This window comes from Tinamus guttatus, unplaced genomic scaffold, assembly GCF_059628265.1.
Source record: "Tinamus guttatus ecotype Peru unplaced genomic scaffold, ASM5962826v1 Tinamus_guttatus_pri_ptg000655l, whole genome shotgun sequence".
NCBI lineage: Eukaryota > Metazoa > Chordata > Aves > Tinamiformes > Tinamidae > Tinamus > Tinamus guttatus.
In genome coordinates this window covers 330,278-355,734 of record NW_028289189.1, presented here as the reverse complement: position 1 = coordinate 355,734, position 25,457 = coordinate 330,278, and the positions used below count along the sequence as shown (strand labels likewise).

General features: G+C 58.9%; 4 protein-coding genes and 1 non-coding gene across 6 annotated transcripts in view; 1 reads left to right on the top strand and 4 right to left on the bottom strand.

Annotated features, from left to right (window-relative positions):
- The window catches only part of PSMB3 (proteasome 20S subunit beta 3), a 226,566-nt gene extending 223,499 nt beyond the window's left edge, over positions 1-3,067 (bottom strand). Inside the window, exons 1-6 of one of the 2 annotated variants that reach the window (XR_015913978.1) lie at positions 2,984-3,067; positions 2,588-2,772; positions 2,025-2,132; positions 1,251-1,428; positions 917-1,011; positions 710-820 (exon numbers count right to left, since the gene is read on the bottom strand). Coding sequence is in view for 1 of the 2 variants with exons in the window: in XM_088536284.1 (XP_088392410.1) it covers positions 772-820; positions 917-1,011; positions 1,251-1,428; positions 2,025-2,132; positions 2,588-2,772; positions 2,984-2,986 (618 nt within the window). In the remaining variant the exon portion in view is untranslated. Of the gene's footprint in view, positions 1-693; positions 821-916; positions 1,012-1,250; positions 1,429-2,024; positions 2,133-2,587; positions 2,773-2,983 lie in introns of those variants that run through there. The other variant, XM_088536284.1, reaches the window with a different exon arrangement.
- Positions 3,068-3,976: 909 nt separating this feature from the next.
- Positions 3,977-4,050, bottom strand: TRNAN-GUU (transfer RNA asparagine (anticodon GUU)). The gene has a single exon. It is a non-coding gene; the product is annotated as a tRNA-Asn (tRNA).
- Positions 4,051-4,901: 851 nt separating this feature from the next.
- On the top strand, positions 4,902-10,578 carry PCGF2 (polycomb group ring finger 2). The gene is made up of 10 exons (XM_088536288.1): positions 4,902-5,016; positions 7,114-7,252; positions 7,324-7,420; positions 8,472-8,527; positions 8,625-8,675; positions 9,005-9,134; positions 9,237-9,279; positions 9,354-9,452; positions 9,569-9,649; positions 10,005-10,578. Exons 2-10 carry the CDS (start codon positions 7,141-7,143, stop codon positions 10,281-10,283), a joined length of 948 nt encoding a protein of 315 aa, XP_088392414.1. The 5' UTR covers positions 4,902-5,016; positions 7,114-7,140; the 3' UTR covers positions 10,284-10,578.
- A 1,179-nt stretch (positions 10,579-11,757) lies between these two features.
- CISD3 (CDGSH iron sulfur domain 3) lies at positions 11,758-12,172 on the bottom strand. Its single transcript, XM_088536286.1, has 2 exons — positions 12,003-12,172; positions 11,758-11,910 (listed from the first exon to the last, which is right to left on the bottom strand). The coding sequence occupies exons 1-2, from the start codon at positions 12,156-12,158 to the stop codon at positions 11,758-11,760; spliced, it is 309 nt and encodes a 102-aa protein (XP_088392412.1). The 5' UTR covers positions 12,159-12,172.
- Positions 12,173-17,719: 5,547 nt separating this feature from the next.
- Positions 17,720-25,457, bottom strand: part of MLLT6 (MLLT6, PHD finger containing) — a 38,594-nt gene continuing 30,856 nt past the window's right edge. Inside the window, exons 13-20 of the mRNA XM_088536279.1 lie at positions 22,770-22,836; positions 22,301-22,443; positions 21,836-22,024; positions 21,531-21,619; positions 20,782-21,137; positions 20,536-20,644; positions 18,686-19,066; positions 17,720-17,890 (exon numbers count right to left, since the gene is read on the bottom strand). Of these exons, the coding sequence (XP_088392405.1) occupies positions 17,846-17,890; positions 18,686-19,066; positions 20,536-20,644; positions 20,782-21,137; positions 21,531-21,619; positions 21,836-22,024; positions 22,301-22,443; positions 22,770-22,836 (1,379 nt within the window). The 3' untranslated portion in view covers positions 17,720-17,845. The remainder of the gene's footprint in view (positions 17,891-18,685; positions 19,067-20,535; positions 20,645-20,781; positions 21,138-21,530; positions 21,620-21,835; positions 22,025-22,300; positions 22,444-22,769; positions 22,837-25,457) is intronic.

Sequence of the window (25,457 nt, the reverse complement as noted above, 5' to 3'; positions counted from 1 at the left end):
TTGTTTTCCCCACTCAAAACTCCTGTGTTCTTCGTTCAGCTGCTGCGTGCAGCCACGTTGAGTTGTGGCAAGGGAGCCTATTACACACAGGTCACCAAGGTGGGCAGGGCTAATCAGTGCAACTGAAAAAAAATGTGAATAAATTAAATTTAATCTAAAACTAAAAAAAAAAATCTGCGTTTTTTTCACTGCTGTTTTTTAAATAGGAATTTTAAGTCCTCTGTGCTTGTCTGTTTGCTAGGAGCAGTTTGAGACACTGTTACTGTTTTGAAATGCATGCATGTTACAAGATGAGTCTCCAACCAGAGAAAAATAAAATTAAAACTTTGTGTACATCTGTTCTTTATTGTTGTCATCTTTAAAGTGTTCTAATAGTCAGCTCTTGCTTTGTGGTCATTTTAAGAGAGTCATAGATTAACTACAGCTGGAAAATACCTGTTTATAACTGCCTGCAAATTGAAACTCTTAAATAAGAGCTGAATCTACCCCATCTACTGGACATGAGAACAATTTAGAGATGAGGGAAAGAACTGGTGCCTGAAGGTGGAGCTGAAGGCAAGTCACAAAGATGTAGAGATTACTGAGAGGGATTAGTTAAGTGTGGCTCAGAGAAAAGGTAAGCTGTTTTTGAGAGCTTTGGAGTGAGATGAGAACTTAATCCTAATATTCCGACTTAAGAAAATGCAAGTTAACTACAACAGAGGAGAAGAATTTTATTTAAAAAAGTTCCAAGCAGAGTGGGAGGTGAAACACAGGAGCGGCGCTGCCGGGCTAGTCCATGCGAGCTTTGAGGGTCCTCGTGGTGATCTTGTCTTTTTCGCTAGAGAGGGACAGAGCAAGGAGACCGTTAAGAAATCAGTGCTAAAGATCTCCCGATTGCCACGTTCTTGGGAAGGGGTAGAAGAGCAGCACTTACATTATGTGAACTACGACGCCCATTCCGGACAGCGCATCTCTGTCCACTGCGTTCAGCATAGCCTGGGAGATGGTTTCAAAGAGGTGATCTGGTTCCTGAAAAACAGAAACTGGTTTAGCAGGTGTGAAAAATTGAATGTTGCACCCCCAGATTCTGCTCAAACCCAGTTAGCACTGAAGAGGCTACAAGATTTTCCCTGCAAGCTGCTGTAAGCTACAGCCTCTCTTCTGAGCTCCTGGACACCTCAGAGGACAAAGCTGGGGCATCTCGTGCCTTCCCGTTAACAGCAGGAAGGAGAACCCAGGCCTGGGAGCTGACCCCCCACCTCGCTCACCATGTCGGGCTCCCAGAGGGACTCGCACATGCCGTACATCTGCTCCGTGCAGGTGCCGCTGACCACAAAGTCATCGGTGACCATGGGGCAGCCGATCAGGTCTAGGGAGCAGACGAAAGGTTCGTACGTTACAGGGTCCAGACCAGCGATGACTGGTTCCGTGTAGTAAGGTCCAAACCTGGGAAGAACAACGTGACAGAGCAGTCCAGCCACCCTGAAGTAGCTCAGGTAACACCTAAATAACCATATGCAATTATTTTAAGCAATAAGATCTGAAGGGACTCCTGAATTTGGGCAGAATTTAAATAACAAGTTTGAGTATTTATCAAATAATTTAGATTTGATAGAACAGAATTGTTTAAGATGGACTGAAGCTGCACTCTCCTGCAGATCAAGTTTTATTTTCTGGTATTTTCCTCCTAGCTGCTCCTTTCTGTGTGAGGAGGGGCTATTGCTCCCTTCAGTTACACATCAGACTGGCATCTGTGCTTCAGTCCTCGGCCACCTGCAGTACAGAGGCTCACTCATTACTGCTGATAAGCAGTAATAAACAGTAATAAGCCGTTGGAGCTGCACATGAGCAGAAAGGCTGAGCTGTGGTTAGCAGGGGCACAGATCTGTTATTAACCGAGCACGAGTTAAGCTAACACGGTCACCAAATTGAATGTTTTCTTCCCTGTGCTCCAGGTCCCTCCAGGAGCGCTCCTCAGCCTCCCGCGCGCTCGGGCTGCCTTCGCTAACGGGGCAGAAGCGACGCCGCGGTGGGACAGTTACCGTCTCTCGTAGAGCAGATTAGACACCATGCTCATAAACGTCTGCGGCTTGATCTGCCGCCCCTCCTTCAGCTCGTACAGGTTCAGCCTGAACTTCAGTCTCTGGGCACTGCGAAAAGAGAAGGGAAGCAGTGTTAAGTGCAGAAGGAATCGCTTCTAGCAGATCCTCACACAGCCCTGGAGGGTTTTATTGCCCTGACCGACACTAACTGCATGGGCAGGTGCTCCAGGGGCACCTCCTTTTACACCTGAAGTCGTCGCCTCTTCCTAGTGACAGGCTCTTCATTCAGATGTAATTTAATCAAAAAACAGCCCCCCTGCTTGTATTCCAAAATGAGCAGGAGCTTAATAAGCCCAAGAGACAGAGGAGTAGGAAACAATAACAAATTCGTGCTATGAAATCAAAGACAAACAAGGACAGAAATCAGAGCCTTTTGCTGGAAAATGACCCTGGAAAAACCCCAGCGAGCGGAGACCATGGCTGCTGCTCCCTGCGCCCTCCTGCCGTTTACTCTCCATGTAACCGTCTGCTACGCGGAGCCAGAGGCCCGGGGCAGCACCCACACGGTCTGCACGTCGGTGGCCAGCCCCGCCAGGCCGATGTAGAGCCGCTCGCCCATGGGGAAGATCTTCTGGAAGTCCGTGGTCACCATCTGCGCCTGGATGCCGAAGCGCCGGTCGGCCGCGATGGCCACGCAGTTCTTGCCCTTCATGGCCATGACGGCCCCGCCGTTATAGGACATAATCGACTGCGGGGGAGACGGCGGGTGAGGCCCCAGCAAGGCCAATGCCGCCCCCCTCCCGGTCCCGGCCGGGCCCCAGCCCCTCCAAGCCCCCCCCCCGGCCCCGGGACCGCCCAGGACAGCCCAGCCCCCCCCTCCCGGCCCCGGTGCCGTGCCGCGCCCCCCCCCCAGGGACCCCCCGGTCCCGGTGCCCCCCGAGGCCCCCCCGGGCTCTCACCATGGCGCCGCCCGTAGAGTCCCCACCACAGCTCAGCACTGGCGCACCCGACCCCGCCGCCTGCGCCGGGCCCGCCTCCCGCCTCCCCCCCATTGGCGGGTGCCGCGGCTTCGCCGCTCGCTATTGGGCGGCGGCGGGGCGCAGCTCGCCGAGTGGCCGGAGCGGGCGCCAAGGTTGGTTGAGAGGAGGGAGGGAGGCGGGGGAGGAGGAAAGTGAAGAGTCATCGCGGGGCATGCCGGGACGGCGGCGGCGCGCGCGGGGGGGGCGGCGCAGCTGGAGGGGCGGGCGCAGCTGGGGGGGGGGGGGCAATGCACATCTGGGGGGGTTTATACAGCTGGAGGGGGGGGCGATGCAAAGCGTGGGGGGAGCGTGCGCAGTGCGGGGGTTAATGCAGAGCTGGAGGGGGCAATGCACGGCCTGGGAGCGGTAATGCACAGCTGGGTGTGGCATTGCACAGCTGGAGGGGACAGCGCACAGCTGGGAGTTAATGAAGAGATGGAGGGGACGCTGCGTATCTGGGGGGCTGCGCAAAGCTGGGAGAGCTTAGCACAGTTGGGAGAGTTTTGTGCACTTGGAAGTGAAATGCATGGAGGGGGCAGTGCACAGCTGGATGGGGGCACTGCTCAGCTGGAGGGGACATTGAACCGCGGGAGGAGGCATTGCACAGCTGGCTGTGTGCGGGATGGATGCTTCATTCAGGGGGTTGCACAGCTGGATGGGGGTTGCACAGCTTGAATGCATGTTGGGATTCCCCAGGTGGGAGGGGCGGCACAACTGGATGCATGTGCACAGGGTGTCACATCTGGATGTGTGGCGAGTTTGGTGAAGCCAAAGATCCTTTGAAAAACGAGACCGCAGCCTGTGCGGCCCAGCTTTGTCACCTCTGCTTCCAGCTCCCGCTGCTCTTTGTCTGCCTTCGCCCGCGCCTCTGGAATAATTAAGTGAAAAAATATGTATCCATGGAATAAAATTGGGGTAAAACGTGAGCGCTCGCGTCCCTGGGTGGGCTCGAACCACCAACCTTTCGGTTAACAGCCGAACGCGCTAACCGATTGCGCCACAGAGACCGCGCTGGCACCCAGCGCCGCGACTGCCGCACTCGAGCGGGAGCCTCCGGGTGGCACCGGGAACGGCGAACGGGGCGACACGCGGCGGGGCAGCAGCCCGGGGCCGCCGGGGGATGTCACAGGGGACAGAGCGGCGACACGAGCCCGACCCGGCTCTTCTTTCTTCTCGCTTTTCCCTTTTTTTTTTTCTTTATTTCTATTTTTTCTCTTCCTTTTACTTCCCCGTCCCGGCGCGGAGTCCCGGGCCCCCCCTGCAGCACCGAGCAGGGGGCGGCGGCCCGCGGAGGGCGGCGAGGGGTCCCGGGCAGCTTCGCAGGGTCCCGCTGACGGTGTCAGGGCCGGGGATGTCCCGGGACCCGGCGGCGGGACAGGGTCCGGCTGCTCCCCCATAGGGGTGGGAAACGGCCCGGGATGCTCGGGAGCAGCCGGTGGGGAGAGGGACATGGTGAGGCGAGGGGGAGACACCGGGACCCCCAGCTCCACCTTAGCAGGGAGCGCGGGATCCCGCAAGGCGGATTTGGGGCTAATTCTTGTGGTTTTGGGGGGAGGATCGCGTTTTGTCCGTGAGCAGATCCCGGGGAGGGGGGAACGGGCAGGGACCCCGGGCCGGACCCCCAACGTCGGGGAGGGCGAAGGGGGGGGGGCGGAGGGGGGGTCCCTCCAATCTGCGCCCCCCTCTCTCCCCTCCCTCCTCCGCACCTCTGCGCGAACACCCTAAAGGAATGAGGTCACGTGAGGCGGGGGCGGGGCCTCGCCCGTGGCTGGAGGAGGGAAAAAATAAAAAAAAAAAGGGAGGAAAAAAAATAAAAAAATAAAAAAATAAAAGGAGGAGGAAGAGGAGAGGGAAAAAGAAAAAAAAAAAAAAAAGAGCCAGAGGAAAAAAAAAAAAAAAAAAAAAACGGCCGCGGCCGCCGTCGCCGCCGCGCCGAGCCGCGCCGGGCGCCCCGGCCGCTCCGCCGCCAGCAGGTAGGGACGGCCCGGGCGGCCCCGCTCCGTCGGGTGCCGCCGTCGGGGCCGCGCCGCCGCCCCCGTCCCCCCCCCGCCCCGCTCCGTCTTTCTCTCCGCGTCCAAGATGGCCGATGCGGCCGCCCCCCCGCTTTGTGCCGCGGCCCCCAGCCCCGGGCCCTGACAGCGGCCCCCGGGCCCCGGGGGGGGGGGGGCGCGGCGGCGGGCGGGGACCCCCCCGGGGCTGGAGGGAGGCGCCGCCGCCGCTGTCAGCGGCTCCGCTGGGCCCGAGTACAAAGGGACGGGGGGAACCGGGAGCGCGGGACCCCCCCCCGGGGACCGGGGGGCACCGAAGGGCTACACGAGCGCTGCCCTCCCCCCGCTTCAAACCACCCCCCCTTGGCGGGGTCCCGCGTTCCCGGGGGGGGGGCGTGTCCCCGTGCGCGCGTGGCCGAGCCCCCCACCCCGGCGCGTGCCCCGGGGGAGCCGTCGGGACGGGGGTCCCGTCCGCACGGCGGCAGCGCGGGGGTTTGGCCGGTGCCCCGGGCGCCCGTGCGAGCGAGCGGGCAGCGCCGGGCAGAGCCCGGCCGTGTCCGACGGCGCGGGGGGCACCGGGCGTCCCCGGCGGGCGGTGACGGGGTGGCCGTCGGGCCCAAGTTGCCGGTGACTTTGAAACGTCCTTTCCGCCCCCTCGCGCCTCGCGGGTCCCCGCAGGAGAGGGGGACGGGGACAAAAGACCCCGAAAATCGCCGTCCGGTCCGCGCGGGGGGAGCGTCCCCAAAGCGGCCGGGGGACCCCGCTCCCACGGGGGAACGGGGGCCACGGTCGGCCCCAGATCCCCGGGCAGGGGCCGGCGCTGGGGCTGCTGCCCGGGGGGCTCCGGAGGCGCCGTCCGGCGCGGGGCGGGGGGGCGGCTTTGTTCGTCCCCGCGGCAGGAAATCGCCGCCGTTTTTGCCCGGGTTTATTGGAACTGGTTTGCGCCGGTGTCTCCCGCTCCCTCCCCGCCTCCCGTGGAGACCCGGGCTGCCACTGGCGGCTGCGAGCTCCAAAAGCTGAAAAATCCCCCCAAAACGCAGCCCTGGGTCCTGCCTCCTTTGTCCCCCAACGGAGCGCTGCAGCCTGGGGTGGCCCCCCTGTCACCTGCACGTGGCCAAGGGCTTGGGAGAGGCAAGGTGCAGGGTGCCACTCTGGAGGGCACCCAGTGCCTGGGGGGGACCCGTGCCTGCAAAGAGACCTGGGCCACTCCATGGGGACAGGGGTGTCCTGGAGGTCCCCACATCCAGCTGGGTGTGGGGACCAGCTGCATCGCAGTCCCTGCTGCATCCCCATCCCTGTCCCTGCTGTGTCCCCATCCCTGCTGCGTCCCCGTCCCTGCTGCGTCCCCGTCCCTTCAAGCTGCCCCTGGGGAGCCCCGCGCAGCTGAACTAGATCCAAGACCCAGATCAGAGCCCGGGCGGGAATCATGGGCACAGAGCCAGGTCCTGGCGCTGGTGGCCATGGCCTCGTGCCCTGCACACGCAGCCCTGGCCACACATGTGCACATCTTGCACACACCTGCATGGGGGGGCGCGTGTTGCTGCCAGCACAGCCCCCACCTGCACCACCTTGGAACTGTCCCCCCCACCTCTGCCTTGCACAGTGGTGATAATAATAATAATAATATTATTCTGGCTCCTCGACAAGTATCGGCGTTGCCATAGAAACAATAAAACTGCAGCAATTTCGGGCCCCAGCGCCCATTGTAAAGGTGGACGCGGTGAGCGGGAGGCAGCAAGTCCCCCAGGGCTGCGGCTGCACCGGGCGCCCGTTGGGTCCTATCTGCGCCCGCTGAGGCCCTGGGGTGCTGGTTGCAAGAGCCTGCACCCTCAGAGCAAACAGAAATGGGCTCGTGCACGGGTGTGCATGTGCGTGTGCACGTGTGCATGCATGTATGTGTTGGTGCACACGTGCATTGGTGCCCGCGTGCTTGCGTGCCCGCTGCCCAGCCCTGCTGCATCCCTGCACTGGTGCAGCCGTGGGGAAGCGCATGGCAGTGTTGGCACCGCGGGGGCCATTCCTGGGGCTCCGTGCATCCCGCTCAGTGTGGCCCCTGGCCGGGGGGGTTGTTTCCTTGCACAGAGGCTCCATCACGGCTCCGCTTCCAAGATGCACAGAACCACCCGGATAAAGATCACGGAGCTCAACCCCCACCTGATGTGTGCCCTGTGCGGCGGCTACTTCATTGACGCCACCACCATCGTGGAGTGTCTGCACTCCTGTGAGTGCCCCGGGGCCGGGGACGCCGCTGCCCGTCCCGGGCTTCGCTCACGGCGCCTCTCTCCCCACCAGTCTGCAAAACCTGCATCGTTCGCTACCTGGAGACCAACAAGTACTGCCCCATGTGTGACGTCCAAGTGCACAAAACCCGGCCCCTGCTCAGCATCAGGTGAGGCTTCCCGGGGGGATGCGGCACACCGGGATGTGGCACGCCGGGATGCATTGTGCTGGGATGGATTGTGTGGGGATGCAGCATTCCACGATGCATCGCATGGGGACACACGCACAGGATGCATCGTGTAGGGATGCATTGGACAAGGATGCTTTGCACAGGGATGCAGTGCTCCAGCATGCACCTGCATCCAGACCGTGCTTGGAGCATCCCGCTTGGAAAGCCTGGGACCGCTCCAGGGCACATCCCGTGTCATGGGGCTGTAGTGCTGCAGGTGTTGGCATAGGAACCCCAAGGTGCCACTGTCCGTCCGTCTGCGGCCACCGGGCTGTTATTTTATTATTTTTTACCCTCTTCCATGCAGATCCGTTTCTGTAGTAACACTTTCTCTCTGCGTGGGTTGGGTTTTTTTAATGCTTCACTATGAAATATTTACACTCCAGCTCCCACGCAGCCAAAACAGCCCAGCACTGCGGACGTCCTCGAGGCTTTCCCTTGCCTTCCTTCCCCCAAGTCCGGAATGGAGCCAATGCTCCTGACGGAGACCCTAAAAACCCCCATTCCTGGTTCGTGGCGCCGGCCCAATTCGCTCACTGGGAATTGCTGTGTGTCACCAGCGTCGCTGGCGTGTTGCAACCCAAACGGCGCCAGGGCCGTGCGAGCTGGGCCAAACCCAGCAGGGACGCGGGGACGAAAGCGCCGCTTGGGCTAAAAATAACACGAGCAAGACCGGCCCCAGCACTGGTTTCTCTTGAAAGCAGAGGCCTTGCTGTTAAAAGGGGGATAATTGCAACTGCAATTGGTTTTTACTGCTCTTGCTTTGTTTGCATTTTCTTTTCAAAAAGCAAACTGCATCTAACCTTAAAAACAAGATGCAAACCCAAGCATGCAGATGCGTGTGCGGAGCTTAGGCTTTTAGAAGCTCTAGGTACATTTTTGCAATATATTCTTTTGCAGTATATTGCTCCCCATTCCCCCATAGACTCTATCCCTCTTCTCTCCTCTTTCTTATTTTTTCTCTTTTTTGTGTGTGTGTTTCTCTCCCTAGATCAGACAAGACCTTGCAGGATATCGTGTACAAACTGGTGCCAGGGCTTTTCAAAGGTAGGAGCAGCCGAGCGCTGCCCCGGGAGCCCGCGGGAGCTGCTGCCCGGGGCAGGGACATGATTCCCCCCAAACGCTCCCCATCCTCCTCCTCCAGATGAGATGAAGCGGCGCCGAAACTTCTACACTGCCTACCCCGTGGCGGAGGGTGAGTGCCTGCGTGTTCGTCCCATCCTGTCCTGTCTCATTCCATCCTGTCCCGTCCTGTCTTGTTCTGTCTCGTCCCATCCTGTCCCAACCTGGTCTGTCCCATTCCGTCCTGTCCTGTCCCATCCCATCCATCCCATCCCGCCCCATTCTGTCTTGCTCTGTCCATGGCATCCCATCCCATTCTGTCCCGTCCTGTCCATCCCATGCCATCCCGTCCTGTCCCATCCCGTCCATCCCATCCCACTTTGTCTCATCCCATCCTGTCCTGTCTAATCTCATCCCATCCTGTCTTGTCTCCTACCGCCTTGTCCCCTCTTGTCCTCGCAGTGCCCAACGGCTCCAGCGAGGAGCGCGGCGCCGTGGCCGAGCAGCAGCAGCAGCAGCAGCAGCAGCAGCGCGGGGCGCTCGCGGACGACGACATCGTCAGCCTGTCCATCGAGTTCTACGAGGCCACCAGGTACCCGCGTCCCCCGCGAGCTCCGCGCTGGGAACTGGTGGCTCCGTCCCCGGGGAGCCTCCGGCATCTCCTCTATAGGGGTCCCACATTTCCACCCCCCAGGGAGGACAAGAAGGGCCCTGTGGAGAACGGGGAGCTGGAGAAGGTGAGCGGGGGACACGGTGGGGGGTGACACCGCGTGTCCGTCCCGCGCTGAGGCCGCTTGTCCGTCCGCGCCAGCGGAGCGGCGTGCGCTTCCTGCGCTGCCCGGCTGCCATGACCGTCCTGCACCTCGCCAAGTTCCTCCGCAACAAGATGGATGTGCCCAGCAAGTACAAGGTGGGCGCGCGGGGGGCGGCGCGGGGACGGGGGGACACGGCGGGTCCCCGGGGGGGGGTGGCAGCGGGGGGTCCCGCGACGCGGGCGCCCCTGCTCCGATGCTGTCCCCGCGGCAGGTCGAGGTGCTCTACGAGGACGAGCCGCTCAAGGACTATTACACCCTGATGGACATCGCCTACATCTACCCCTGGAGGCGGGTGAGCGCCTGGGGAATTATGGGGAGGGGTACATCTAATTAAGCTGTTAAATAACCTCTGTTAATTAGAGGACGCCCTTGGGAAGGGCACTGGGGCTATTCCCGCAGGATGCGGGGATGGTCGGAGCGGTTCCGTGCATGGATGCAAAGCCACCAACCCGGGGGGGTGGAATAACAGCCCCCCCGCGGTGATTAGCCGAGAAATAGGCGGATTTGGGGAGGTTTCGGCAATGCCCCGGGAAGCTCTGGGTTGGGATGGGGGTTTTGTGGGCACCTCCGCAGTGGCTGGTGGCAGCTGAGGGGGACCCGCAGGGCTCCCCGGTGCCACCCGCGCGTCCCCCCCGTCCCCGCCGCAGACTGGGCCGCTGCCGCTCAAGTACCGCGTGGAGCCGACGTGCAAGCGCCCGCGCCTGCCGCAGCCGCCCGCGTCCGAGGGCACCGGCACCAGCGGCGCCTCCGAGTGCGAGTCCGGCAGCGAGAAGGCGCCGAGCCCCGGGGCGCTGCCCGCCCCGGCCGCCACGCCGCCCCCCGCCACCGGGGTCCTGCTCAACGGCACCTCGAACTGCCACCCGCCGCCCCCCGCCGCCCCCCGCGGCCGCAAAACGACTCTCAACGGCGCCGCTGCCTTGACCTAAGGGACCCCCCTGCCCACCCCGCCCCGGCCGGGCTTTTATATATCTATATATATTATATATATATATACATCTATGTGTGTACATAGGGAGAGAAGAAAAACGGAAAACGGAAAAAAAAAATTATACTTATTTTCTATGGAGCGACCAGATTAATTTAAGATGCAAAGGAGATGCATAAATGTCGTTGGATATTTTTAAATGTTTTTTGTTTTCTTTTTTTTTGATTTTTTTGGATGATTATTTCACGTTAACTTAATGCAAGCTGCATGTGGAGCCAGGCACTGCTGCCTGCCTGGCCCCTTGGTTTTTGCTCTCCGGTCCCCTTGTTCCCCCATTCTGGAGCCAGCGGCCAGGTAAGGGCCAGGCGCAGGAGCCACACGTGCTGGGACTTTGCCCGGCCGTGCTCCTTGCTCCTGCTTTTCTTTTCTTCTTATTGTTTATTTTGCTCCCTGGGTGGTTTCCGGACAGTTTCAGACTCCAATGTGGTGGCACCTTCCCTTGTTACGCAGTAAGTAGTTTTGTTTCCCCCCTATCTCCATAGTTTGGAGCAGTTTTATTCCACCGCTTCCCATCCTTCCCCATCCCTGCTTTCCGTTTCTGATCCATAACCTGTGGCCCCTGGGGACCAAGCCCGGACACTCCTCGAGCTCCCACTGCCCTGGACAGGGCTGCAGAGCCACGTTGCCGGCGCGAACCAAAGGACGACGTTGCCAGAATTGCACCAGCTCCAAAGGTCAGGAACAGGGGAGTTGCTCATGTTATTTTTATTTTTTTATTGCTTTTACTTCCATGCAGCACGGCCCTGTGATGGACTTTGCAAGCCCGGTGGCCACCCCATCCAGCCACGGTTGCCCCTTTTCTTCCTCTTCCTGCCCCACGGGACAAGGGGCCGGACACAGGACATGGGCGAGCGGGGGCTCCCATCGTCTCCACGTTGACACTGCTTTTCTCCTTGTACATAGGCCAGGATGGATGCGGGGGGCAGCAGCCCTGCCCCATCGGGTGTGTGTGGGGTTGGGAGGCTGTTTGGGAGGCTGTTTTTTAATTATTATTATTTTTCCTATGTGGCACAAACCAAACTGTTCAGTACGTTGCATCCTGCGCGCCGTTTCCATGTCCTGTAACATACTCTGCTCCCCGACACGCTCACGGGGTGAACGTTTGTACAACCCCACGGCTCCGTACGTGCAATAAACGCTGCAGGTTGTCACGGTCGGCCCGTGCGCTCCCCGTTACCTCCGTGGGGGCCTCCTGCTTCCGCACTCACCCTTTGGGGCAGATCAGGGGGGTTCTGGGGTGTCCGCGTGTCTCCGAGGTCTCAGCTCTCCATGATGCCCGGCGACCCGCAGCGTTTGGGGCTGAAGCCGCTGCTCGATCCCCACCTTGGGGCTGGGGGGACCCGTCGGGGGGCCCGATCCCGCCGCTCCGGCAGTTTCCCGGGGCCGGGCCGTGGGGGGCGGTCCCGCGCGGGGGGTCAGGCCGCGCTCCGCGCGTGGGAGCCGTCGCAGAAGGGCGGCGAGCGGGTCCGTTTGCAGCCGCAGAGCCGCGCGCGCCCGGTCGCCGCCGCCTCGAAGCGCAGCGGGGCCGCGCCGGGGGCCGCGCGCCTGTGCGTTCCGTCGCAGAAGGGCTGCGGGGACGGGGGGGACACGGGCAGCATCACCCGCCGCGTCCCCCAGAGGAAAAAGGACGGGAGGGGCACAAAAAATAAGGGGAAAAAACCTGCTTTTTGCTGTGGCCGCAGGCGCACCACGCGTACGTCCTCCCGGCCGTGAGCTCCACCTCGAAGGGCTGCGCGGCCGCGGGGCTGCAGAGCGGCCTGCGGGGCTGCCAGGCGCGCACCGCGGTCACGAGCGCGGCCGGTCTCAGCAGCGCCATGGCCCGGGGCCCTCCGCGCCGCTCCGCCTCCGCCGCCGCCGCCGCCGGAAGGGGCTGGGGCTGCCCGGGAGCGCCGGGGAGGAGCGGGTTCCTCCGCGCTGCACGGGGTCTTTGCACGGCCCTTTGTACAGGAGCCTTCTTGCACGGCCCCTTGTACACACACTCCGTTTGCACGGCCCCTTGCATGGCTCTGTGCACGGCCCTTTGTACACACACTCCCTTTGCACGGCCCTTTGCAGAAGACCTTCCTTGCACGGCCCCTTGTGCACACACTCCCTTTGCGCAGCCCCTTGCACGGCTCTTTGCACGACCATTTGCACAAGACCCTCCTTGCACGGCCCCTTGTACACACACTCCCTTTGCACAGCCCCTTGCACAAGACTCTCCTCGCACGGCCCTTTGTGCACACACTCCCTTTGCACGGTCCTTTGCACGGCCCCTTGCACAAGACCCTCCTGCACGGCCCCTTGTGCACACACTCCCTTTGCACAGCCCCTTGCACAGCTCTTTGCACGACCATTTGCACAAGACCCTCCTTGCACGGCCCCTTGTACACACACTCCCTTTGCACGGTCCTTTGCACGGCCCCTTGCACAAGACCCTCCTGCACGGCCCCTTGCACACACACACTCCCTTTGCACAGCCCCTTGCACAAGACCCTCCTTGCACGGCCCTTTGTGCACACACTCCCTTTGCACAGCCCCTTGCACGGCTCTTTGCACGACCATTTGCACAAGACCCTCCTTGCACGGACCCTTGTACACACACTCCCTTTGCACGGTCCTTTGCATGGCTCTTTGCACAGCCCCTTGCACAAGACCCTCCTTGCACGGCCCCTTGTACACACACTCCCTTTGCACGGCCCCTTGCACGGCTCTTTGCACGGCCATTTGCACACCCTCTCCTCCTTGAGAGGCCTTTGGAGCAAATGGCATTGCCGCCTGTGGCAGCTGGGCCCCCATCCGCACCGCGGCCGTTTTTGCCATCAGAGAAGTCTCGTGGCTCCCAAGGGACCGTCCCGGCCGGGGGGCCGTTCCGTGCAAGGTCGAACAGCTCAGTTCCCCCCTGCCAGCTGGACTCAGCCTTGACATCACTGACTTGGTATTCCTCCTCCGGAGCCTCTCGGAGCGCGCGGGAAGACCTCATCCATGTCTGTATTGTCTTTGGTCCCGAGCCAAGGGGCTCCAGCCATCTGCAGCCATTAGGTCTATAGGGACGGTGCTGGCATCCGGACCATCCCCTTCCATCCCAGACAGCCCCAGGAGCTTGGAAGAGGAAGAGAAGCAGGAGCTGGTCCAGCAAGTGCCAGAGCAAGAGAGCACTGACCAAGCTTGTCTTCAGCAAGCACACGCACGGGTCCCCTTCGTAAAAGATCTGTGTGCGGGTGTCACCCTGGGGAATGGCTGGAGTGGAGTCTGTAGGATCTGAAACTCGTGGAAGAATCATTTCCTGTGGCAGATCATGCATCTGTTATAGAGCCATTTCTTCCTTGTCCATGAAGATGCAGCAACCTGCTCGTTGGGCACAAACTCGGCATCATCCTCACGTGCCCTTCCAGCCCCCGTCGTTACAAAGTGGAAACAGAAATGCTGCAGAGAGGCCAGGAGGTGGAAAGAGGAGAACCATGCCAGAAAAAGCCTCCAAAAAGAAGCTGAATGTTTTTGCAGGATGTTTCCAGGCTCCAAGAAACACAAGGGAAGTGGCTCTGCAATCCTAGCACTCCATGGGAAGTGGCTCCGCAATCCTAGCACTCCATAGGCACCTCGGGCTTCTCCCTCCCAGCCGGCACCACTGGCACTAACACAGTTCTGCAGCTTTGCCAGCTGCCCAGGAGAATTTCCTTCTGCATGGGGCGCTTCTCCAATGACTTTCATGCCACAGGTTGGATGCAAGGAGCACAGCATTTCCCTGCAGCCTTAGAAACCACGGGACAAGTTCCTTTGCTGGCGCAAACTGTTCACCCCCTGCCAGGCCATTTGCAGCAGGAGGGAATCTGCTCCAATTCCAGGGTTTCTGTGTGCGAAGAGGCAGTTTTGCAGCTAGTGACTACACAGCCAAGAGCAACCGAGTTCTCCAAACCAGGCACCAAACCTCCATTTCCATCCAGCTGACTTTAACAGCCAAATTTCCTACAGTGTCCCAATGCATTTGACAGCCCAGCTTGGCAAAACCTTTCCATGGAAAACCTTCCGGACAACTGTTTGAATGAGACGAGCCTTGACAAAACCCATTGATTGCTCCCTTCCTCACAGACTTTGGCCAAGATTTGGGCAACCAACTCTGCACTGGGCTCTGGAGACCGGGATTCTCCCCACGCCTGGCCTGGCTGTCTGGAAAAACAGGGGCAAATTCCTTGGCCTCGGGTTTCTCCGTGGGTAATGACCCTGACTGCTCATGTAAAGTGATCTGGGAAAGGAAAAGCCAGGCAGGAGGAGCGGGGGCAATGGGAGAACTTCTCTCCTACCTTTTAAAGGCATCCTGGGAACTTGGAGCATCCAGCCAGGCAGATGGGAAGCGCCAGATGTGCACATATGGATGGGAGAAAACAAAAGGTCAATAGAAGCAGCTTCCAATTGAAAACCAGAAAGGGAAGACAGAGCTACGGAGCCCTTTGGCATGAGCCTCGAGCCAGAGAGCAGTTTAGAGGCACAGGATGAGAAAAAACGAAACCCAACCCAAACCCATCACAGCAAGGTCACCACCCCCCTGTGCTTCTTTGGTTTTTGAAACCCTAACTGTATTAAAAAAAGCCTTTGATATTAATATTAATATTATTTATTATAATAAAGAACAGTCAAGCAGCGTGAAAAAAATATATCTTAGCTACATTACCTTAAATTGCCAAAAATATACACATTTTTCTCTTTTATTTAATAAAAAACAAAACGACACATGCAACATACTAAATGAGACATTAGCATCAAAACGGGTAAAGAAACGTACCCCAGTGCAACTGAAACACAGATAATCTTTAGCTTTTATTTGTCTTTCCCCTGCTCTTCCTCTTTCTCACAAAGATACAAACGTTTAATGTCCCCTTTCCAGAAGTGTCCCCTTCTCTTCCCCTCCATGTGGCCAAGGGACCCTGGCGCTGGCAGGGGGCCGGCCGGGAGCTCCGGAGGGATCAGGTGCTAATGTCTAAGTGCTTTATGTCTCTTCCCCCATTTGGGATCTTCAGCCTCTTTCTCTTCTAGAAACCCCCAGGGAGCAAAGAGGCTCCGGACTCAAACCACTGCCATGAACAATACAACACGGGCATGCCCCTAAAAGGGGTAATTTGGCCTCAAATTGGCCATCCCCGTCTTTAACGTAACCTGTACGCAAGCAGATCCCTCCCCTCCAGTCCCTTCCCGGCTCTTGGACGTGGATCTGGTCAGAAGGGACGGGCACCATCCAGACCACCCTCCTGCCGCCCCCTTCTCTTCCTGCTCCCCGGCTGATCCGTTTTTAATTCCCAAGCTTGAGAGCGGTCACATTTTGACCAGGCCTGGGCACAAGCTCAGGCCCTGGCGGTTACAGACCAGTCCGAGCACGACAGCAGAGCAGGCGGCAACTAAAATTTGGGATGTTAAGGACAGAGGGGGAAAAAAAAGAAGAAAAATAAAGAAAAAAAGAACAGAAAAATCCTGGGCAGCATGAGGCTGGACCATGGCTGTGGGAGCAGGTCCCATGCCAATGGGAGAGTCCCGGGACGTCTGGATAAGGATTGCACCTCTGGCTGCAGAGGGAACGATCCGGTTGGGATGGAGGGGGAAGACAAAAAAGTGCAAGCACACAATAGTGCCAGAGAAAGTTCAGGGTTGGGGAGGAAAAATAAAGTTAAACCATTTGAAACTAAAAAGATACCATAAGATATCGCTGACAATTTGTAAGGGTGCCAGGCTGGCAGAAGGTGGCACATGGTGGCCCTTAACTTGTTCAGGAGGTGGCTGGGGACAGGGACCAGGGCAGAGCCACATTTCCAGGTGCTCCTACCTGCGTCTAGACTGCAGACACTGCGAGGAAGAGAGAGGGGTTTTTCTTCTGCATTTTCACTTTTAGCTGCCATCTCCAACTTCCTATTAGCTTCTTGACATTGTTAAAACATTAGCTTCTCTTTATTAGAGATTATATATATATATTTATAAATATATATATATTTCTGAGCAGACAGCAACATTCTGCTCAGTTCACAGAACTGGAGGCTGAGATCAGAAGGGTATTTCCTCACCTTTTAGCCTTAGTCAACCATTGTGGTGATAATATCTCTCCCACCGCCCCCCAGAAAAAGAAGAGGAAAAATAGGAAGTTATTTAGCAGATGAGTTTTGCCCATAGAGCTTGTCTGTACTGTCAGCACAGACCCACTGCTGACAAATTTGAATAGTGCAAACCAGGTAGGGGCAGTGGGAATGTGCTGAAAATAACCATGAAGGTCTGACAACTTTTTTTAAAGACGCCCAGAGTTTGTTGGCTGGAGTCTTCCTGCCTGTCCCCCCTGGAGATCTGGATTTATCCAGGGGGCCGGGAAGGGGGAATTGTACGTTTGACGCAGATGTTCCCCTTCCCTCAATACTGCCCCCCGTCCTTCACTCAATCCATCACATCCCAGCTCGAGGGAAGCAGGTTTCTTGGCTGAGGCTCCCAGGCTGCAAGACGGAATTAAGGGCAAAAGGTGCAAAAACAAACAGGGGGTCTAATGCCAGAGCTTGGGAGACCTGTAACTCCCCCAGCACTTGGGAATTCCTTTTCTTAAGTGCCTAAGATTGGTGGAAGAACGTATTTTTGACAGACTAGAGTGACTTCTTGCAGTGGGTAAGAAACGTACTGGGACTCTTCCCCCCAGCCCGACACGTCTCCCAGCTCAGGCTCGGGACACAAGCGCCAGCTTCAAATGCACCTTTGCAGGTTGGCTAGGAGAGGGGTATAATACTGGCTACAGCCCCCTTTGGCAAGCTGTGGTTTGGGGCTCCGGGAATCGCGGAAGGAAAGGGTGAGACAGCCCAAGCAGCAGCGTGTGCTTTTCCCGAGACAAGGACAGCGGCTGGCGGAGCAGACGTGGCCGTGTCCTGGTGGCTTCCACCTCCCTAAGTGCCCATCCTCACCCACCGCTCCGCTGCTCCTCTCTGTTCAGGCTGGGTTTGCATCCAGCTGTAAGGGAGCATCCTAAGAGCCCGGCAGATGAAAAGCAGGTGGGAAGCCCCAGCTGGAGGACTTCGTTTTAACCTCCCCATCTGCACAAAGCAGAGCACGCAAGCGCTGCCACCGCGTCCCTCTGCGCCCGTCGTGTCCCATCCAGTGCTGCCCCCGCACCCTGTGCACCGGGCAGAAAGGAGAGTCCTCAGCAGAGGGGCCTCCTTCCACCACGGTCTTGGCCGAGGGTGATTGATGGTCTTTAGTGCCTCAGCCTGGGGGCTACACACCCGTAAACACACGTCGCACTCGCGCTGCTCCGCTCTGCACGGAGACCCGGCTTCACTGGGAGCCCGCGTGCCAGGCGGCCCCGGCCTTCGCTCCTCCCGATACCAGGGCTTGGTCGGAGACGTACTGTCTTCCAAAGCACCTCTTGGCATTGCCCAGCGGCAGGAAATGCTTCTTGGAAGCCTTGTGCTCATTGCTCTAACAGTATCAAAGTTGCTGACTGTGGAAAGCCACATTCCCCTGGCTGAGAGGAGTTGGCTGCTGGTTTGTTCAGGGTGAGGGGGGAGCTTAGCCCTTGTCCTGGGTAAGAGGAGCTCCCTTTTCAGTCATGCTCTTTAAAAAACAAACAGAAAGAGAGATGCAGAGGAGACAGGTATCAGTACCGGAGAGGCAGCAACACGGGGGAGCAGAAGCAGAGAGCCCTGCTGTGCTGCTGACCTGGCCCTGCTCAATGCAGCCTCTCAGCCTCCGCCATCCAAAAGGAGAGCCCCAAGTTTCCCCTCTGCCCAGCTGAGGCCAGACTGGCCCCTCAACCCCAGCCTTTGGCTCCTAAGCATCTCCAAGCAGGGCCAGGCCTTCGGGGTACAGCTACAGGCCAGGGAAGGGATGGAGGAGACAGGTAGAAAGGGTGTTGTGCAAATATCACACCATCAGGCCCTGTAAGCTGCTGTTCCAGGACAAGGCAGCTCCAAAGAGGCCCCGGGGCTCTCCGTCCATGCTGGCTGGGTGCCAGGCTCCTTCCTAACCCAGCGTTCAGCATGCAGTCACCTTCGCGTTCCAGCACGAGCCCCCAGCAGGGCCAGCTCCGCAAGGGGAGCGCCGTCCCGCCGGAGTCCGCGGTGACGGAGACGAACCCAGGGCCCGTCTCCGCCTCGCCTCTGCGCACGCACGTGGGCCAGGGCGCCCCGGAGAGCCTCCGAGCCCACAACCCTGCCTGGAGCCTACGGTTGCTGGAGGTAGGACGGGGCCACGGCACTGCCTAGCCAGGGGTGCAGCAAAGCCAGCGACGTGCCCTGGCCGTTGCGCGAGCGGCCCCCGCGATCCCCCGCGTTAGCTACAGCACAGAGCGTCCGCAGGCGCCTCGCGGCCCGGCGCGGCGGCTCAGGGCAGCGCGAGCAGCATACGCACCGTTCCCTTGGCGGCGTTGCCCTCGGCCTGCAGGTTGAGGAACGGGTTAGTCTGTGCCGCGAGGACGGGGGCGATGCCGGTGCCCGGGGCCAGGAGGCCGCTCCCGGGAGCGCTGAGCGGCGGCGTGGCCTGCGGGGCCAGCAGGGCACTGCCCGCGTTGAGCTGCTGCGGGGACAGCGAGGCCAGGAGGGAGCTGCTGCTGGGGGGCGCCTGGGGGGCCGAGGTGAGCGGGGCGCTGGGGCTGGAGTGCAGGAGCGGGGCCGACGTGGCTGCCAGGAGGCTGCTCATGGAGAGCTGCGACGAGCCCGTCAGCTGCAGCCGCTGCAGCTCCCTCTTCTGCTGGATCTGCTGCATCATCTGGAACACCAGGGCCTGCTGCTCCTGCGGGGAGGGAGAGGAGAGCTTGTATGGGTGGGAGCAAAAGGGCTCGGGGAATACGGGGCTGCTCCAGAACGTCTGCTCCAGGTGGGGAGGAGCTGGGCCAGAAGTCGGGACCACATCAGCACGCTCCATCCCTGCTGGGCATCCCAATGCTGCTGGGGACAGCCCAAAGGCCCCGTGACCACGTCGCATGGGTACAGAGGGGAGCCTGCCCCGTGCTCCCGACCTCCCCAGCACCGTGTCCTGCAGCGTGGACTCGGCTCACCCGGACCAGGACCCCTGCAGCTACTCAGCTCTTTCCAATCAATCGATTCACGGATGTTAAAACTCCAGCAATCCGTGGAATTCACCTCCCTGAATTTCTATATTGGCTGCTCATTTCCTCAGCTCACTCCACCCGTTCTCCCCGGATCAGGATAGGAGAGTCCAGCTCTGGGGAGAGCGAGGGCTGCAGCTCACCTGCGCCCGGAGGGACATGCTCAAATCCAACCAAATCTCGGGAATCGCTATAGCAACCATCGACCAATGCAGCAGGCGGAGAGCTGACATTGTTTCCATACCCATAGGGAGGCAGCTGATGACACAGTGACATCAGCTGCTGTAAAGAGAAGCCCTTTGAAATTTGCTTTTCTCTGGTTATAAATAGCTTGACCCAGAAACACAACCAAAGCAATGGGCCAAGTTCATGGGAGATAAATTAGCATAGCTTCATTGACGGGAACTGTTAGCGCTGCTCCCGTGCAGCTCCGCGGCAGGGCAGGGACACGCGGAGGTTTCTGCAGCGGGAGCGATCGGATTCCTGATGCGCTCGGAGCTTGTTCGCCGGCTCTCCATGCAGCCGTTCGCACAAGAAGCTGGGACCGGGCTGCTATTTTATCAGGAGGGGGAAGGCATGGAGCCCAGATCCTCACAACAGCTGCCTAAGTCCTTGCTCTGACCCCAACGTCCACAGCCACCTACACGCTACAAGTCTCCCTGGAAGATCTCCGTGTCAATGTGCCCAGACACGGCTTGGCTGCCTCAGAACTAAGCCAATTTAGTGCTTATCTCCTCTTCCATAGGGTCCTCCTCTCCCCTGGGCCTCAGCGCATCTGCAAGGCAGACAGTAGCGTGGTCACGGCAGCAGGAACAGACCCGACTTGCGTGCAGACACAGCTGCAGGAGTAGCAACACTCCTGATTTCACGTGGGGACTTTGCGTTACTATGTTCTCACACCCTGAGGATGTGGGAAACCCAGATTAAATTACCTTCTTTGTAAGAAAAAGTTCGAAGCCCCATCACTCCCCTCCAAGACGTGCCCCACCTTCCTGCCTAGAGCTCTCCCCGTTCAACCCACAGCTGTCCCAAGCCAAGGAAAAGGCAGCCCTGTGGGCAGGGGATTTGCATCAAAGAGGGAGCCCCGAGTTCTGCTCCAAAGCTTTCCCATTACACAGCTCAGCGGATAAGCGGCGCCAGCAGGCGCACTTACTGGATTAAGTGGCTGGGAAGTCAGGAGCTGCTGGAGCTGCTGGAGCTGCTGCTCGTGTTGGTGCAGGATGTGCCGCTGCTGCTCCGTCAGGGGACTCAGGCTGGGCACGCTGCAAAGGACGGAGGGCAGCGAGCGTGAGTGCAGCCCGCCGTGCCCTGCACACACAGGGCCTCCCTCCCTCACAGTGCTAAGCCTCTGCTGGAGAGGGCAGGGCTGTCCCCACGAGCTCCCCTTCCTCATCCTCACCTGCTCAGGCTGGTGGAGAGCTGCAAGGTCGGCGGCCCGCTCGCCTGCGTCAGCGCGCTCGGAGCCTGGGCGGCCTGAGCGCCGTTCAGATTCCCCAGGATCCCGTTGATGGGCATCTGCTGGCCTCCTGCCAGGGTCCCCATCAGGCCGTCCACCATGGGCACCGTGGAGAGGCTGTGGCTGCCAGCGGTGCCTCCCCCCAGCCCGCTGCCTGCCACCCTGGCCAGGCCATTCACCTGCTGCACCGCGGGCAGGGGGAGCGAGGCAGGGCTCTGCTGCAGCATGGGTAGGGGCGGAGGAGTGCTGTGGAAGGACAGGGAAGAGCTGCTCCTGCTGGGGCAACCTGAATGAGGGTCCTGGGGGAGAAATGGACACAAGAGGGTCGGACTGGGGCAGCTTGTGAAACATCAGATCAGCTCCAGGGTTGCTGCAGGGGCAGGAGCTGGAGGAGGTGGGAGAGGAGGCTGGGAGGGTAAGTGCAGCTGTGTGCTCGGAGAGGTCCTGCAGCTCTAGGGATCCCTAGGGATGCAGCCAGAAGAGACTACGAGCTTTCTCACCTCTTGCTCCCAGCCCCAGTTACTCTACTTGGACCCTCAGCACAGAAGAATGGGCATTCCAGAGAAAGAAGCCTCATTTCTGGGCCTAAACTATACAGGTTTATCTGCTGCAGATGAAGTCACAGATTATGTGTCCCTGTTCCCTCCCCAAGCCCGTTCCCCAGCTGGCTGGGGCTTATGGTGACCATGTACCTCAGAGGAGGTGGAGAGCGAGTTCTCAATCCCAAAGCTGTTCTTGCACGGGGGGCTCTTGCTGATGCTCAGGGAATCGTTGTTGCAGACTGCAAAGAGGAAAGAAGAGAAGATGGAGTCAGGGGGGAGCCCAGCACTGGCACAACAATCTCAAGGGACAGCATGGACCGCCAAGAGCTCCTTCTCGTGCAGCTACAGCAAGATAAATGGCTGGGCAGACCCTCCCCTTGTGCCTCCCTCCCAGCAGCCCTGAGGGAATCCGGTACAAAAGGGCATGTGGAGACTCATCCCACTGACCCCCTCACCGTTGGGAGGCAGGATGTACTGGGTCTGGCTGCTGGGGCCATTGCTGGTGGTCACCACCGGGAAAGGGACGGAGAGCTGGACGTTGAGGAGCTGCAAACGCTCCTTCTTGGCTGTCAGCGTCATGATCTGCTCCTGGAGCCGCTGGTTCTCCTTCTGCAGCGAGTGCAGGGCTTTGAGCATTTCTACAACTGCAGGGAACGGAAAGGGAGAAGGGGTACGGGATCGAGGGGAGAGAACAGGGAGATGGAGGGAAGAGAAGCGGGGCACGGAGGGGGGTACTACCATTAGAGCAGAGCACGGAGCAGCCTGGTCCAGTCACAGTCCTGCTGCCAACTATTTCCCCTGGCACAAGTTTGTGCTTTGTCCCCAACCCAGCTCCTTCACTCGTGGGCAAAATCCCAGCTGGCATCAGTATGAACGTGCACAACGAGCTCCCCCCGGCAGCCCCTGCCCGAGGGACTCACTGTTCACGCCGGCTTCCCCGTTGCCCTGCTTCTCCAGGAGCTGCTCGATGTTGGGGGTGGCCTGGGGGACATTCTCCAGCTGCCCGCTGCTGCTGCAGGACACCGTCTGGTCAAAGAGGGTTGGCAGGCTGCTGATGGGGGACCTGGCGAGAGGAAGGGGCATTTAGAGGCACCAGGCGAGACCCCCTGCATTCCTCTGCCCCCTTCTCCCTGCACGTCCCCTGCCCTCCTCCTCCTGCGCTCCCGGTAGCTCCTCAGCTTCCGTGGGAAGGCTCCCATCTGCCTCCTCCCATCCCACCTTTCCCCCTGTCTCAAGGAGAAGGGAAGGAGCTGCCTCCGCTTCTCCCAGGCTCTCTCTCCCTGTACTTGCTGTGTCATCCCACGGCTTCCCGGGGCTCGGCGGTGCCCGCGCAGCTGCTGTGACACTGCCGTGCCCCGCGGCGAGGGAGGACTCCTGGAGGACACTCACATGGAAGAGAGGCTCTCCTGGGGCGACGTCCCTCGGCAGCCAAACCCGCAGTCTTCCAGGTCAGGCTCTGGGTGGGGAAGGACAGAGAGGACAGTTCAGGCTCCTCCAGCCATCGCAGGTGCCGCTGGCTGTTGTCACCTGCGCCGGAGGACGGCCAGCGCCGCGGTCCCCGCTAGATGGGAGCACCGAGCAGCTCAGGGCACCGTCATTGCATAACAGCGCTGTCCCCGCATGCGCCTCTGCGCCGCGTGGGAGGCGACGGAGGAGGGGCTGCGTGTCGTTGCGTGTCACTGCGTGTCACGCCGGGACGGGGTCACACCGGGAAGGTCACTGCCGGGCAGCGCAGCCCCTTTCCTACGGCACGAGCTAGAGCAGGCAGGCACTATCCAGCTGGGAGCATCACTAAAGCTGTGCGAGATGCAAGCCCAAGGCACCACACAATGTGAGCCGGGCTCTGTCTGCAGGAGATGATGGTCACACTGCCTGGGTCTCCTTGCCGGCAGCAGGGAAACTTCTGGGAAACAGGCAGAGGGAAACTTCTCCTCCAGCCGTGGAGCAAGGGGAAGGTCCCTTTCCCTGCTGAGCCTGCAAGGACGGCTCGGGCTTGTGCAAAGCCCCGCGCAGCTCCCCTGGGTGCCGCTGCAAGCCTGGGCCTCCAGGATCCTTTCCCTAAACCCGAGTCCTCCAAAGTTTCCAAAGCTGCTTTCCAAAGTGCTTAAATCCAGGAACTATCAGTCAGCATTCCATGACACTTCTGGCCCAGGAACCCCGGCCATGCTAGTGCTGGAGCCAGCGTGCACGTGGGGGACATCTCCCCGCCGCACAGAAATCACAGGGAATTTCTCTGCCATTTGCTCTCCATCGCCGGGGTCCTCCAGCCCGTAAACACACGTCCCCCTCGCCCTGGGACGTGTCAGATGTTGCGATACAGCCTGCACCAGCTGGCTGGCTCGCCCCTCCTCTTCTTCACACAATAAGAGACATTTCTTATGTGCAAGAATCCAGGAAGTCTCCTGCAGGGAACACTGCGAGGCACTGTGATTTACAGCGCAATGCCCCGAGCAGGGCATTAGTTATTGGCAGTATTTTCTGCTGCTGAGAACAAGTAGATGCAGCTGCCGATCGACAGCCCTTAGAGACAGCTCTGAGTGGGATCCTCACCCCTTGATCCCCATGGGAGTGAATTCCTGGCCCTCAATTAGAGCCGGTTCGCTCTTCTGGAGAGAAGCCACCGGGCTCAGGAGGTGACCACATTGTTGTGGGCAGCAGTTCCCAGGCAACAGCAGCCTCCCGGTGCACCATGCGGGGACAAGGCCAGCAGGTCTGATCTGGGGGACGTCACAAGGCACGAAGCTTTCCCGATTTCTCCAAGGATTGGTTACCAGAAGGCTGACGACAGTCAGACCAGAGCAGTGCTTCTCAGTAGTGCTTTCAGCCAAGAACCACCTAACCCCTTGGAAAGGGATCCATACGTCAGGAAGACCAGGAGACGACTGAGCCATGTCATGGAGACAGAACTTTGCAAGACTTCAGGTATGAAGGGGAGGCTGGAGGATGACTACAGAAGATAAATATATTTGGTCTGTCATCAGAGTGAGACAGGATTCAGGACAGTGGTGGGAGGAAGAACTAGACAGCTGAAGGAGTGGGAAGATAAAAATCCGACTTTTTGCACTGCCAAAGGCACCCTGGTATCAACCTACATCAGCAATACGTTTCTCATTTCACCCATCTGAAAGACAGGATAACACCTTTTCCTACGCTAAAACTGCGAAGAACTCTATTATTGCAACGAAAGCTATTTCTACACACAACCCATTTGCACAGACACTCTCATAAAAGCAAATCTGAACTAAAGATACAGCAGGATTACCTAAAACATCACAGCGTCCCTTTTAGCAATTTGGGATTAAGACAAACACCACACTTCTAAGTGCAAATGGCCATACAGGAGGTTTAATGAGGGTTAATTAATCCTGGAAAAAGGAAAGTAAATTTGGCTTAACACCCTCTGGGTTACTAGCTCCAGCAGGAGGAGATGGTGAAGCCCTAAAAGGTGATGAACAACAGGGGCCGTTCTGAAAGCTGCCTGGATGTGGAAGAAACACGTCCTGGAGCCTGCAATATCCCCATCAAACAAGATGGAAACGGAAACTAAGGATGAGGCTTTGGAGAGCGCTCTGTGTTTTGCCTGCAAGACATCCAGCATTAGCCGCAGGGCTGGAACACGACCGCTGAGTCCCGCGTTGTGCCTGAACCACAAGGCTGTTCCTGAAAGTCAATTTGATTCCTTCCGTCAGCACCTTGGCACGTGGCAGCACGGGGAAGTGGCAGTGGGTCATCTCCTCCCTTGGGGACCGCCGCAAGGGAAGAATAAATCTCTGAATCATCCTGTTCTTTCCTTAATTCCAGGTGACTGAATCACGCCTGACTCAATGGTCCCACGTGATGACCCAGAGGTGTCCGCTGAACGTTACCTCCCTTGGCACTGAGCGGAGGAAAGAATTTAGAGGCCAGAGGAACCAGGTCCTAGCTACTGGTATAGATAGGTTATAAAAACAAAAAACCCCCACATTTTCATTTTCTTTTTTTTTCCTTTTTTTTTTTTGGAACCTGGAAGAAGTCTTATGATGCTTCAACTCTCCCGCTTATTAACCAGGCAGTTTTCCAAGGAAAATGAATTTGCCT